Source organism: Onthophagus taurus, chromosome 2 (assembly GCF_036711975.1).
Source record: "Onthophagus taurus isolate NC chromosome 2, IU_Otau_3.0, whole genome shotgun sequence".
NCBI classification, from domain to species: domain Eukaryota; kingdom Metazoa; phylum Arthropoda; class Insecta; order Coleoptera; family Scarabaeidae; genus Onthophagus; species Onthophagus taurus.
Genome location: NC_091967.1, coordinates 10,810,023 through 10,825,087, shown reverse-complemented (window position 1 = coordinate 10,825,087; position 15,065 = coordinate 10,810,023). Strand labels below are relative to the sequence as shown.

The 15,065-nt window shown below is 34.2% G+C and overlaps 1 protein-coding gene across 19 annotated transcripts in view; it reads right to left on the bottom strand.

The window, feature by feature from the left end:
* LOC111426888 (SH3 and cysteine-rich domain-containing protein) overlaps positions 1-15,065 on the bottom strand; it is a 61,589-nt gene that overhangs the window by 29,418 nt on the left and 17,106 nt on the right. For all 19 annotated transcript variants that reach the window (XM_071194217.1, XM_071194220.1, XM_071194221.1 and 16 more), the window contains one exon: positions 14,356-14,529. In XM_071194217.1, the coding sequence (XP_071050318.1) occupies positions 14,356-14,529 (174 nt within the window). The remainder of the gene's footprint in view (positions 1-14,355; positions 14,530-15,065) is intronic.

Here is a 15,065-nt window from a genome sequence, read left to right as displayed (position 1 = left end):
GGTAAAGGAGTGGCGCAAAGTGCACTCTGTCTGTATCCGACTTTAAACTTTTACGTTTCAGCTTTTCAAAAATACAATTCCCGTTTCGCTACCTGATTCGCTACAAAGGATCGCTGCTGGCATTGAAATATTTACAGTACGCCATAGAGCTTCCTTTAGTCAATAAAAGTCATTTCATACGAGTATGTAGAAATGTTAAAACTTATATTAATTTTATGTTAATGATTAATTTCATGAACTACTTTGATATTATTCAGTTAGCGGGGAATAACGTATAAACGGGAAGTTAAATCTCAAGGGTATAACCGTATTTTGGAAGTATCCCCTCGCTAACTGGCATATTAAATGTACTTTGTATGTATAGGCGTTGTTTGGTTTCAATTAATATAGTTAACGTTAGCAGAACGAGCGCTACGTTAACGATGTGGTTAAGCCCCGATGTCTGAAAACGGCTAGAATTTGCAGGGAAAGGATAGGAATGTAATAATGGACCATAGAGGACCGTGTCAGCTAAACAATGCGGTGAAATCTTGTGTGAATCGTAATTATGTTTTCAATGTCAACATCTTTTTCCGCTAACTATAATTCTTCACTTTAATTCAGTTAAAAAAATAATTTATTCATTTTCATCTAGAACGTTCACTCGTTCGGAAACGTTCCTTTCAAAAAGAGAACAACTCGTTCAGACGTTGTCATTAAACATTTACAGACACAATTACGAGGCGGATCGAGCGGGAACCGAACGAAGTTGGCCCAAGTTGCTGTCAGGCTAAAGGCTCGGCCACGACTAGTTCGTGACAACTTTTAATTAAATTATCAGCCCTCCGGCTTCAAAATGCCATAACTTCAAAAACGAATAGGAAATGATCCCATGTGTAGAGAAATAAGCTTTAAATTTTGAAGATGATGTAAATGTCGTGTGTCTAGTTATGTGAGTATTCCGAAATCTTTGCAGAATATAAATTAGCTAGTTATATATAGCTGGTGGATACATTGCAGTGTTTGTTTTGCTCTTTATTCAGTGTCATGTAAGGATTCTAAAAGTAAAAGTAACATTTTAAGTACAATGAAAATTTATTTACTTAATATTGATGTGCATGGAAGAAAAAAATAGAAATCTGAGAAAACACAGCTGAGATAACTTTTAATATAATATCTTCGATATATTCTAATGGAACATCATCAAATGAGTTCTCGATTCTCACAGTTCGAATAATACGTGGTTATATGTTACAGTTAGGCAAATGTTAATAATCATGGTATTGTCGCTTCTACACTTTTCGAACTAAAGGAAACAACATATGACTTATAAGAATTTGTAGAACGTTTCTGAAATTATAGTAAAGCTGAGTGTCGTTGGGTTGGGTTGGGTTACAGCGAGAGAAAGTGAAATGCCATGTTCAAAATGAAGGTGGAGATTCTTAGCATAAAAGATGACATTGAGAGAAGCCGGGAAAGAAAGACACGTAATGGAGAGAGGAGGATAGCGGAGGAAACGGCGAAGAAATGTAATTCTGCAAAAAGTTAATACTTTTGTTTTATGTCATCTGACGGATGGCGTATTGCATGAAGCGGGAAAAGTGATGAAGAAGAAAAAGAAAAGGCTGAAGATGTAAGAAGCCCAGATGTCTGGTAGAACTCCGAAGTAATTCCTGTTGGCTGTTCGGTCGGGAACTCAATTATAGACTCCTTTTGTTTTTTTTTGTGCGGTTTCTTATATCTTCTTCGGTGCCTCCTGTGTTGGTTCTGTGAAGCTTTGTTCGTTGTTGCTGTATTTATCTCGAGGCCCGCTATGTTGGCGTGTTCAGTCAGTTTCTCTAGGCGCGCTTGCATATCACTGACCTTCCTCCATAATAAAGCTAATTAAGATTTTATCTCTTATGCAAATTACAAATTTTTGATTAATTTAAGTGAGATATTCTTTAAGCTCTTGTTTTATCGTACTGTTTTGAACTTATATCATTTGATAACCAAATGGAATTATTGAAACTAGAATTAGTACTGATAGTTCTATGAGATTATGAAAGTTTTAGTTTATCTTGAAATACTGGGAATTATTGCGAGATTAACGTGGATTAGCAAAATTGCAAAATTGGATATTTCATAAATTTATTTAGAGATAGAAGCGTAAAAATTAATTTGAAACGAGCATGATGGGATTATAATGGAAATATAATGCATTTCCAACGTTTTGTATACTATAAAGGGTATTAGTATTAAAATAAGTAAACAACGCTGTGTTCATTAAAATATGAAGCTCCTCTACGTTCCGTTATAAACTGATAAATTATTTTATGGAATTAGAAATTTAAATTATTTTTTTTAATTGCAAAATTTTCCGGTTTCGTAAACATACACATACATAAACATAGTCAGTAATTCAAACAAACTCTCCACTGTAACATCTGCGCTGTAAAACGGTGATTTACAATTTGACCCGTTCCAAAATTTCTTCCAACACAGTGCATTCTCTCCAAATCGGCAACGTTTAATGTACCAAGGCGAAGATAAAGAGAGAGAGCGATAGAGCAAGGGATAAATAGACTAAGTTGGACTGGATCCACCTCTGGATATTCGACCTAGTTTCATAGAAGCACCGCCGGAACTTCCTTGTTATAGAGTTCAATGACCGTACTGACGTAAAATTTCATTACGAGGACGTCGCGACGCTAGATTCCCACCACCTGCTCTCGTGCCTTTGTGCCCGTTTAATGACGATTTGTTGTGCGAACGAAGTTTTGTGTCAAGCGGTTTACTACTCTTCCATTTATGAGCGGGCGTTCGTTGCCTCTCACTTCATTGTTCCGAGTGCCTCAACGGTTTCCTAAGAAACACAGGATAAGGAAGCTTTATTAAAGAAGTACAATGTCATCCTCCCAAAAGCATAACGACTTTACCGCCCTAAAAAACAAAAATTTATTTGTATATAATACAAGATGAAATTTGTAATAATCCTTCTGAGAATATAAAAAAGTTCTTTTTGAAATTTACATTAAAAAGCAGTAAAGTTTCGCGAAACGTAATGATTTGGGGATGTTTTTCCAGAAGAGACGGAAGTTAAATTTACATATTGGAGCGGTAGAAATAGCCGGGTTATAATCTACATTTGAAAACATTTTAAAAATTTCATTAAATATGCTTTATATATATATATATATATATATACATAGTTACATATCATTTGAAGTATTATAAATGCAAAGAATTTTAATAAATACTAAAAGAACAATTTAACTTTGAAATTAGTTACTTAATCACGGAATTTATTGTTCTAGTTTCAAAACTGGAAACTATTTTGTGTAAGATTCTATATTTGTATTTCTTGTAATAATCTTGTCAAGACTGCATCTTGCATATCCTAACATGTGGAAGCTTACCGCGCGCATCAGACTCCTAAACGAGTTGACAGAACTTTACAAACACGAAAGTTTGAAAGCGTCGGAACTGACAATGTTCATCCACGGATAGTTTCCTGGGTAGTTTAATTTCAATGTTACATATTCGTGTGACATGTGCTAAGTCCAGTTTTCAACGTACACCGGTAAAAGCGGTTAAAACTGCGTCTTTGGTAGACAAGAGAAAATTTAATTAAATAATTTAAACATCCTTTGTTCTCTACCACGCCGGTATCGACAATCTAGGATTATTTTATACTGAGGAAGTAGTCGTTTTGGTAGTAAAGTTTCAAAGTGTGTTCATGAAACTTGTAAAGGTTAGAAATTCGTGTATAATGTATTCAAGGTGCTCAAGTTCATAACGCTAAATTATAAAGAGATGATTTAAGGAAATTCTATAAATATCTACTTGAGCTTTAAAAGTATTAACGAGATACATACTTGAGATTAATTTTTTTATATTATAGTAGCTATAAATCACATTCATTTCCTATCTAAATGGACGTATAACATCCTCTACAACGTCATAATTCACTGCGAACGTTCTGCGTTATCTCATACTCGTAGTTCTTAACTAATTCAAAGGAGAAGGTCGTGTACATGCTAATATGTATCATAAATATCATCCATATACGATGTGACCACTTTCGTATATTTATTACAATATTACTTTTTCTTTTTAGGTTACGTCTTATAAATGCCGACCTTAGCAAAAATAATTGCGTTTTAAGCAGGATATTTCCCTTGAATAGAAATTAACAATAGAACACCAGATGGCCCTTTTGAGGCGATTTTATGATTCACGGTAATGAGTTTGTAGAACGTGGAGGCAAACTTTTCATTCAATAAACGTCGGAGATATTTTCGATCTACGTACACAAATACTCTGCAGCGAGTTAGCTTTTAAGGATAATGAAAGAGCAGTAAAGCCGGTTAGAACCCGCATCCGAAACGATTGAAGCGTGAATTTATTAGTCGTAAAGTTGCGAAAGAAAAGTCTGTCATAACTAGGTGCATTAAAGTAGCGTATAAAAATCCATTTCATTATAATCTTAAAGGAAAACAATTAATTTTAATTATTAATGGAGAAAATTGGATAACAAGAAAATCTCTTGTTTCTAAGAAAATATTATCCGCATTACTTTAAGTAGTGTAAATGCATCATTTCCACAGATCATTTCTCTAATGTCAAATTGAGTATAAGAGAGATTGAAGAGCTTTTTGATTGACATTTCCATTTAGGAGAAAGCTCTTCACCCCTTGTAGATCTCCGTTTTTAAAGGGAAACGCTTCGTAATGTATAACTCACCATAACATACCCATTTTTTATGCAAAAAATTGTTATTTACTTTTATATGGCACAAAAAATCGTTTGTATGATCTAAGTATATCATATATCAATTTGCATATTATATTTTCTACCGTGGTGGATGTTAATGGTTTGTTGTTTTTAAAAACTTTTTCTTTTTCAACAAACTTAAATTAGTTTTTATATTCGATTAAAAAAGGTGCAAAATATCGTCGCTTCCAAGCCGAAACGACATTTAGTTGATTTCCCAGGAAACACAAAAAACCTTCATCACGTCGTATTCAAATAGGCATTTGCGCAAACTTTAAACTAATATTGTAGCGGTTAAAATTTGTTTGCGGTTATGCCGTTTTAACTGTTGGATGTAGATTTAAAAATTCTGTTCAACGGTATAGTTAAGTAAACAGTGACCATTTCATGCCGTTTTAGCTTGGCAACGACGATATGTTTTACTACACGAGTTACTATGAATAGAAATAAGAATGATAGTGTATCGTTATTGGTTTTAGTTCTCGTAGAATAATAGCACACAAATGGTATCAGCAAGTCATCTTTAAGAGACATCCTAACCTTTGGAAAATCTAGTAGGACTCTACTAGCTCTACGTATGATTTCTAATTTCATTATACTCACATTAATGTGAATAACATTTAAAACGTTTCCTCTGGATTCGTATTAACATGCTTACATCCAGAGCATTTCTACCAATATGGTTCTGCGCAGGATGGTAGAATGTGTTAACCAGGTTTTGAACTATGCAAAGTGGATGCTGGGTATTAGACATACAAGATACAAGGAATATGAATTTGGTGCAGGTATCCCAGTTGATCAGGCTAAAATGAAAGCTTAAGTAGTACAGAGACATGTTTGTTCCTTTTGCAAGCCGTTAATGGTAATACTGTAGAATCGGAGCGTGTTATAAAAAAGTTTTTAGAACAAAAGTTGTAGCAAATGTTATTCTTAACGATATTGCTCTCTTGTACTTTTCCTCTCAGATGCATAGATATCGATAAAAATACGAGAATATGCAAATTTGATGAATTTCGTTGTTTTACTAATTATTAATGGTAACACTAGGGATTCGGAGCATATTACAAAAAGACGTTTAAAACAAAAGTTGTAGCAAATTTTAATCTTAACAATATTGCTGTCTTGTACTTTTGCTCTCAGATACATAGATATCGAGAAAAATACAAAAATATGAAAATTTGATGAATTTCGTTGTTTTACTACTTGCTAATGGCAACACTCGCGAATCGGAGCATATTTAGAACAAAAGTTGTAGCAAATTTTATTCTTCACATAAATAAATACCTCACTTGCATAAATAATTGTATAATAAAAACTAATACCTGTATTAAATCATATAAAACAAAAAAAAATATTTTAATGTCTAAAGCACCTGGAAAATATTACTTGCTAGTCGCCAACAATTTGTATTCAGAAATTTTAATCTTTCCCGTCATAATGTCTACAATCTCCGGGGAATTGAACTCATCCTCATAAAATAAACGGGACCCATTAGCAAAATGAAGCGATACAAGCTCAGTATTTGACGAACATCTGCCCGATATTAGACTTTCAATTTATTTTTGACAAGACGTTTATTGCTGAACTTTCGATATTTATAGTTGCGGGCAAGTTATTTTTATCACGGTGACAGTGACACTACTTCGGTTAGCACTTTTACCTCTCCCGCAACAGCATCAATCCTCGACCCACTTTGACGTTATGGTCTGGGCTATGAGAAATATGACGCAGTTTACCCACGCTATTTACTGAATCTCTCTCAAATCGTTTCCGTCATCTTCCATATAGCCGTCAGAATCTAAATGGAAATTGAGTCACCACGTGGAGATTATCTACGCAATGATATTCTATTTTTAGGTGTAAGTGAGTCCCTATCGGTGCCAATTGTATTCATCAGAAATAAACACACAAGGTGTCGGTGAGTGATTTTAACGTAAAAGTACGTGAAAACGTTAAAATAAAATCACATACATAATTTAGACCCTGACAAGTTGATTGACACAAAATCACCGTGTTTCCAATCTTATCGAAATATTGATTTGTCCGACGTAATCAAAATCGACATCAGAAGGTTTGCGATTGCTCTTGATGTACTCGAATGCTCGAGTTGTCGAGGATTAGGTATTCAAACGGTGCACAGAGGATGATTTATTGCCGTCACATCGAAGGCGGCGTCTAGGGTTTGATCCAATCAGTTCGGATAATTCAGAAATCGCTATGGAACTGATTAAATTGGTGTCCCCGACCGAGTTCTTTTCAAACGGAAAAGCGCTGAAAATCGGGGCCAGTCAAGTTGTAATATTCAAAGCAAGTTAATGGGATCAATTCTATAATAAATTTAATATACATACGCTTAGGATTGTTGATATTACAAAGTTACGTAGTACAAAGGGTTTGTTTGTAGCGACCTTCTTTGGAATTCATGAAACACACTTTACCTCCCGTTCTTTTGACCTTCACCCTTCTATGTAAACGCAAATAAATCTGTTTACCTTCGGATAAACTTGGATGATTTATTCGGAAATATTCTTTTCTAAATAATGTCTGTTCTCATTTGAATATTAAATGTTAATGAACCAATCATAACAACACTATAAAATTAAAACACATTTAGATTCTTAATCCTACCAGAAAGTCTGAAGATTATTAGGGAGATTAAGCGAATAAGACCTAATTATCCGACGAGGGTAAGGCTTCAATTTTACTTCAGACTTCAGACCGTTTTATTAATCATTATCTTAAGGCCCGATCGAAAGAGGGTTCACTTGCGAATTAAGGGAAATTTATATCGCACATCAGGGCGGTGAATGAAAATAATAAAACATCCTTCTTTGACATTTTGAATTCCTTTGTGAATCATAGGGTAACGTCTCTAAAAAGAATAGGATATACAAAGACAGCTTTAATTTATTGACTAGACATTCTCGCAACTCCAGAGAACATATTTCTTCGAAACGTGACGGTAGTAATTGGCAACAAACCTTTGGTAGTGCTTTATGTATCTTCGTGATAGAAATACCACTATTTCATCGTTCAAAGGTACTTATCCTTCTATTTTAACAGTAGTATTATATGAGTTCTATGAATGAGAATAAATTTGCGTTATTTTAAAAGTTTTTCATCCGGAATAATTGCTACAGCTGTTTTAACTTTGGCAATAGTTTTTGCTAATACCAATTCATCATCGATTATTGCCTCAATTTTCTTATCGTCTCTTTTTATGACACTAATTTGTCTAAATCGTATTCCTGTTCTGTTATATCAGGAAAAATACGACGATCATATCAGTCTGCGTAGATTCTGCATAATTCAAGAAATCGGCAAACCCACTTATCTCAATTATACCTAATAAAGAGATTATTATACATAATTATTTCTGTATCATTTTCAATAATTCTTAAACTTTTTAAAATTATGAATAAAAACGTGATATATTTCATTTCGAAAATACCATTTAATCTGCTTTATTAAGATCCATTATTATTGCGTCCTGTCATTAGGGAATCCAGGAACGTACACAACAAGGGCGTGTAATTACATGTTAAGAGCTGTATTTACCCACTGGTATTGTAGAGTTATCACAAGGTCCATTAATATGTAATTGTAATTAATTTTGTCTTCAAAACGTATTCATTGTGTTAACGATTGTTACACAAGTGAAAATAAAAGAAATTGGAATGCTTCCTTTTATACAAACACCTTTAATGCTCCACGTGTACGTTGAAACCGTCGTTATTTACGGACCAACAAAAGACATGGTTCTTGATTAATTAGGACATTCATTGGTGGGAAAATAATTAACTGCGCTGGGAACTCGTGCAGCTGTTCATGAAAACGCACCGTGGCTTTGTTAGGTTACAACGAACGCGACTACAACCCGTTTGTTTAGCTTAGGTCGAATTGTCTTGGTTCCTTTGGAATCGATTATTGGCGTTTTGCCGGAAGTCGAGAACGTGCCTTTCGTGTCTAATGAAGCAACTAAACGACTTGATATTATCCCTTCTATATAAATGACGGGTTTACGGTATGATATCCTACGTATTTCAAGATGTGAATTACGGCGATGGCATAGTCTTCGGGGTTTGATGAAACTGTCAGTGTGGCTTACCCTTGTCACGTGCCTGGTAATGTGTCAATTTTGGTTAACAGGACGTAAACCAGGTTGTTACCCTCTACAAGATTAAACGATCGTTTTAAAGTGTTCAATCCACTCTACAAAATTGAACATTTCGTAATAAAATACTGATCTTTTTAGTAGAAAGCTTTAGCAGCGTGACATGAACAAAAATATATTTGCCAAATAAAAATTTCGACCTATTTGTGCATTTTAACGTTTGACGTGACTACATTTCGCTACTTATAGAGAGGGAGAGCTTTCGTCTGGTGACTTTTCTCTGTCAAGGAGCCGGATTTCGTGCAATATATACAAGCTTCGAGTAGGTTCTCATGTAGCTTGTAATGAAGCCCGACCTCTGTGGACCACACGGAAACTGACCGGGTTATATTACTGTAACCTCGACAGTTATTAGCGTGCAATCCATTACTTTAATTGACGTAAGTCTCCGATGAATAATAAGTACTCGTGTTCACGCAAACGGTTTTGATTGACAGAGACGTTTCGAATTACGAAACGTCTCGTTTCGTGTTAGCGCAGCTTAAAAAACGTGCATTTGAGAAATGAGGTTGCATTATAAAACGCTTCAATCAATATTAAATTTGATTAACAATAAAACTACAATTCACGGTTTCCGATCAATATAGCAATACGTTAAGCTTAATAGTAGAGAGAAAATGGGATAATACACGTACTGTTTGTTCCAATTTGAAAGCTTAATCGACAGCTGTTGATTGTTCACGCGACTGACGCGTTCAATGAAAAAAAAATTGTCGACACCAAGTTATGCCAAAAGCTTTCAACTCCATCAATTACCCAGTTATAAATTTCCAGTTGGTACCTATATTGTGCGGTGCCTTCCTGAACTTCGTAAAATCAATACTGGGTGGTTGTACAACTTTCTCGACGTCGACGTTTTTTATAACGAGGTCACTGCTACCATTAACCTCACCTTATCGTGGTTTTTACTAAAACAAGACATTCGTTTATATGTTCACTTTTAGAAACGGAAGTATTTTATGGAGTTGAAGAAGTTTCAGTTTGTTTCTGGCAGTTGAATATGTGGTCCCTTTGATTAGACTAGATTGGAAAATGGAAATTTTGTCACGGAGTACGACTACGTCCGTTCGAGTTGGCCTTTAATCTTAGTTATGAATATTCAAATAGCTTCAAAAATTTTGAACAACACCTCAACAGTCTTTTAAATCTAGCTTCTTGTTTTAAACTCTTTTTGTAAAGTTTTGTTGAGTATTTGCTTTTGAATCGATAATGCATATACTTCGTCTATTCGATTAATTGAACAATCTTGTTACTCGTTTCGAAAAGTCTTGCTAATATTCGACGACACGCTCTGAACTTTGGTAATTGGCAAAGTTACCGAGTGTTAAACGGTCAACTTACGTTACGTTCTATGACTAGTAATTTCATTTATGTAAAAAATAGCAAAAAGATAATATGTTCATTATGCTAAAGAGTATCTTTATAAGTAATAAAAGAAGAGGTAAAACTAAAAAGTAAAAAAAAACAGTAAAAAAGTTACTTGGAAAATGCACATCACCCAGGTAATGAAGATAAAGTTTTCGACAAAAACAACAACGTGGAATGGACACTTTTGCAAACACAAATATATTCGCATGTTCTCTTGCTTATTTTTGAGCTTTATTGTTGTTATATATAACAAATTTATGTATATTCGCCACCATGTAAGGTAATAGTTCATATAGAAGAATATAGCAACCAAAAATGTATCTGTTATAAAATATGACGTGAAGCCATGTATCACCGTTATTTATTAAAGTGGTATTTACATAAAGCGTCAGGACATCAGAGTTAAATCTTTGTTTGTTCGACTCCAATACAGCACCCCAATGTTGATACACCACTGGGAACGACATAATATTTCACTCGGCTTTAATGTACCTCTGAGAACGTTATATCAAATATTTTTTGTATTTTTTTTATCGCACTATACCATAACATTTAATGAACACCAAAACATATATGAGTGTTAGTACCAATACACAATATTTTTTCAGAGTGCATATTAGATGACATATACGGCCATGTTTTGCACCTGAGGTCACTATCGATCCGCTTGGCGCAACAAGTGCCACCAACGTATTATACTGCGCTTAGTAGAGTTCGCCAAACCTGGTCCCTGTTTGTTAAAGCAATACGCAAATATCGGATGTTAATTAGTTCGTAGTTGCAAAGACGAACTTTGCCAGACCAGAATATTACGCATATTCGAGAGCTTTCATGAAGGTAACTCTTGGAAGTGAGGTATTGTGTTAAGCATCCAAACCTATTGTTTTCGAAAACAATTGTATTGATTATGTTTAGCATAATCATTGCGGTTTGCTTCGTTGTAAAATGCTTATTGGAAGCACATTTCAAACAAAATAACTAATTGACACACAAAATTAAAGCACGCTCAAATAATTTTAATATGAATAAAATCAAATCTATACAAATTATTTTACAATTGACCCGTTCCCTATTTTAATACAACCCACAAAATTAAACTTAAATTACAACATACTTGCTTTAAAATATTTTTTTAATAAAAATACTCAAATTGACATTAAAGGATTTCATTGTATAAATGCAGAAAATTTATTTTAAAAATATATGAAAAGTGAATACCGTGATATTCACACGCATATCCTTTCTATGTTTATTCGATTAGGATTGAAAACACACGGGTTGTGTTTTTAGTAAAACCCGATGAGCGTGCAATGAATTGACCTTCACTCACCCTCACACGCGTAACTAGTAGTTTCGAAATGGAATACCGCGAATGCTTTTCAGGACAATTTCAGCGTGCCAACGTGCCATAACTTCTGTCATAACAGACATTTTAATGCCAGTTTCAAATTCAACACTATTGCATACTGCGAATAGACAAATTGAATGTCATTCAGAACAAATCAAATTCGACGTTATTATTGTACGAATAACGAATCCACAGTATAAGAGAGTATACACAGTCGTTGATTGAAATTCAAAAATAAAAGAATGGATTGTTATGAAAGCTGGAGACTCTATATTTGAAATTCTAATGAATACTTTTTAAAAATTCCAAAACTTAGTTCCAAAACTAGGTACATAGTTATGAGGCAAATTATACTACCAAAATTACATTTATTATATTTTCACTATTTTTTCTTAACTACATTTTCTATTACAATAAAAAACTTATTAACGACACTGTTGATGTAAAGACCCATACACACGACGACTTTTTAGGCGCCGTCAATGTATTCACGTTGTAAAACTTCAAAAGAAAACAAATATTGTTTACGTCCCATCAACCTGAGCAACGCTTTTGTTGCGTTTAACTCGTGCCTATGACATGTCAAAAAATCATCATATGAACCGACCGTTAGATTCATACACATCGATACTAAATTGAACAACGCATATTGCGGCGCCTAACCACAACCGACCTCGATTAAAGCTCAAAACATACAATACAGCATTGCAATTTATGAAGCTGTAGCCGTTTGTAATCAAGGCGTTGCAATATGTAGACAAGTTTTGATTTGATATGACTGTAACTATAGAGACTCGGCCGCAACCAACCTCGGCTTGATCAGGCGAAATTATTTTGCGCTAAAATATTAACCGAGGCCGTTTCCCCCCGAGGCGTTCCTACGTGTTGACCAGTTAATATGACATTTATTGTAGAGCCGTGACCGCAAACAACCTCGATTTAATCAGGGAAAGTCATATCGACGCTCTAATATTAGTCAAGGTGTTGTACACATTAGTATCGATTTGGTATAGAAACGCCTTGGCCTCAGCTTAATTAAGTACAATACTACATTGCCTGTTTCAAGTTTAGCTGAAGTCGCTTGCGGGTGAGGCGCTTATTTTCTAATTATAAAAGTTTAATGTCGATTCTCTATGGCTAGGGCTAGCTGGAGATGACAATCCTAGATTACCACTCGTGTGTGACGATTAATCACGGATTTCACTGTAAAATAACAGCAAAGTGTCATGGAAGAAAAAATTGTGTTGCCACACACAACGATCTCTAGAACATTTCAGCAATATGATCAGCTATCATGATTATTTGGTTTCACACTAAATGCATTCAGAACTTCGGCGTTTGAATTGGCAGAGCGAAATCACACGGACCATCAATTTAATCAAAACAAGAAAAAATAAGGTTTTGAAAAAGTCTCTTGAAAATATATTGAAGAAGACGTCTTGGTTATATGGTTTTCTAAGTAGAAATCCAAACATCAAGCTGCGTAATCCTAAGCCAACATCGCTTGCAAGAATCATGAATTTTAATAGATCTACTCAGAAATATTTTAAGTTAGGAAGGAGAGGAGCGATCTATCCCAAGAGTATTCATGCGATTTTTGCAAACAAAGCAGTGGTTTCCAAATCATATTTAACTTCCAAATCTAGACACAATAAGTTTTGGGGTCCACGATTATCATTAATTAGATAACTATTTTAATTCTGTTAAACTGCAGAAGACACTGTTAGCTAATGGAATTTATACAAGCAGTTCAAGTTAACGAAATAAAGCAGTTAAAATCCCACAAAATAATGAATCATGGAGAGCTCGATTATCGTAAATCAACCGATAGAATGATTGAAAGATTGAATTATTAAAATACATGGGCAAATGAGGCGTCATATCTGTAAGATCAGATTTTCAATACCGTCATCGTATTTTGATTTGTTTATTACAATTTTTTGTATTCACCAGTAATATAAAATAGAAAATCAAGATTAGAAAATATACCGTTTAAAGATCAACATAATTGGTCCGTGTAATTGAGATTCAACGAGCTGATACTGACTTTACTGAAAAAGGGTTTGCGTGTTTAAAACTGTTAAACAGTCACGTTACGGTGATCTTTTGTTGGTTATTTAATTTATCCTTCAGCAGTAAAAATGAGGCAGGAAGGTATTAGATCGTTCATTAGAAATTATAAATTCCGGGAATAATACAGGCATAACAAAGAATACAGTAAATATGGTTCAAGATCAAAAACGTGTGCCATTCTTACACAATATTCCACAATGACGTACGGAAATTCTTATGTTGACCACTGCATAAATTAGCCTTGAACGAACGCCAACGGTGTGATCCCAAATTTCTATCCTGTTTGCTTTTCGACCTATTTTCTTAATATATGAATAAGAAAGTTCTTTTTGGTACCCTCAACTACACATCTTAACAAATGTTTTATAATAAATTAATTTTTATGAAATCACATTAAAGCTTTATGACTCATTCTTTGGCAGACAATATCTTAAATGTATCGTATTATTTATACCCTTTGATTTATAACCTTGGCACAGAACGCAAGATGCGGAAAATCTTGTCGCATGAAAATACTTACGAGAGAAGCGTCAAAGAACATAAACGGGGTTCGAATAGAAATCGAGATTTAACACGCACGATAATTTCACACGGTCGTAAAGTTTCCCAGCAATAAAACCTGAACTTAACCGTAAACTTCAAAAGCAAAATCACTTACCGGTTCGAACAAGTTTGAACGTGACCGAGTTGTGTGTCTTGAGGTGGTCATTGTAACTTGGATGGATGAGATCTTTTAACGGAGATTCATTTGCGGCCATCTCCGCTGTGTTTTGAGCTTTTCGGTGTCTTACGCTACCGAAAAGACCCTTCTTCCTCCCTTGGGGAGATTTATCTGTAAATAATTATCAATTATTAATTCATTTTTTTAGGCGATTAAAATCATTAGTGAAAACAAAAAATTAATGTTTACTCGCTATACGAATATTTTCCGTCTGGCAACAGTAGACACTAAGCTCCCATCTAAAATTATTATCGAATCTTTTGCCAAACGAGTACCCGTTAAATCTAACCACCCAACTTTCACTAAATATGTTTAGATCGAATTTTTTTTGTAAACAACGATTAATTTGTTTGTCTAAATCAAATAATTTAATTGAGAAATTCCAAGTATTCAACTAAATTTAAAAGAAATTTCATAAAACTTGATGAAGCAATCTAGAAAAGCATCAATGAAGACCTAGGATAATGCTGAATAATCAAATTTCCGATAAGATTGCACCTTCCATCTAAAAGGTGCTCCAATTAAGAATATGGCTCGTGATCAAGTTCTTTTTTGATCATTAAAGATTTTAATTATTTCATTGGAAGAAGCGTTATTAAAAAACAAAGTATTTGATTACCTTGGACTATTGCCAATACTAATAATTT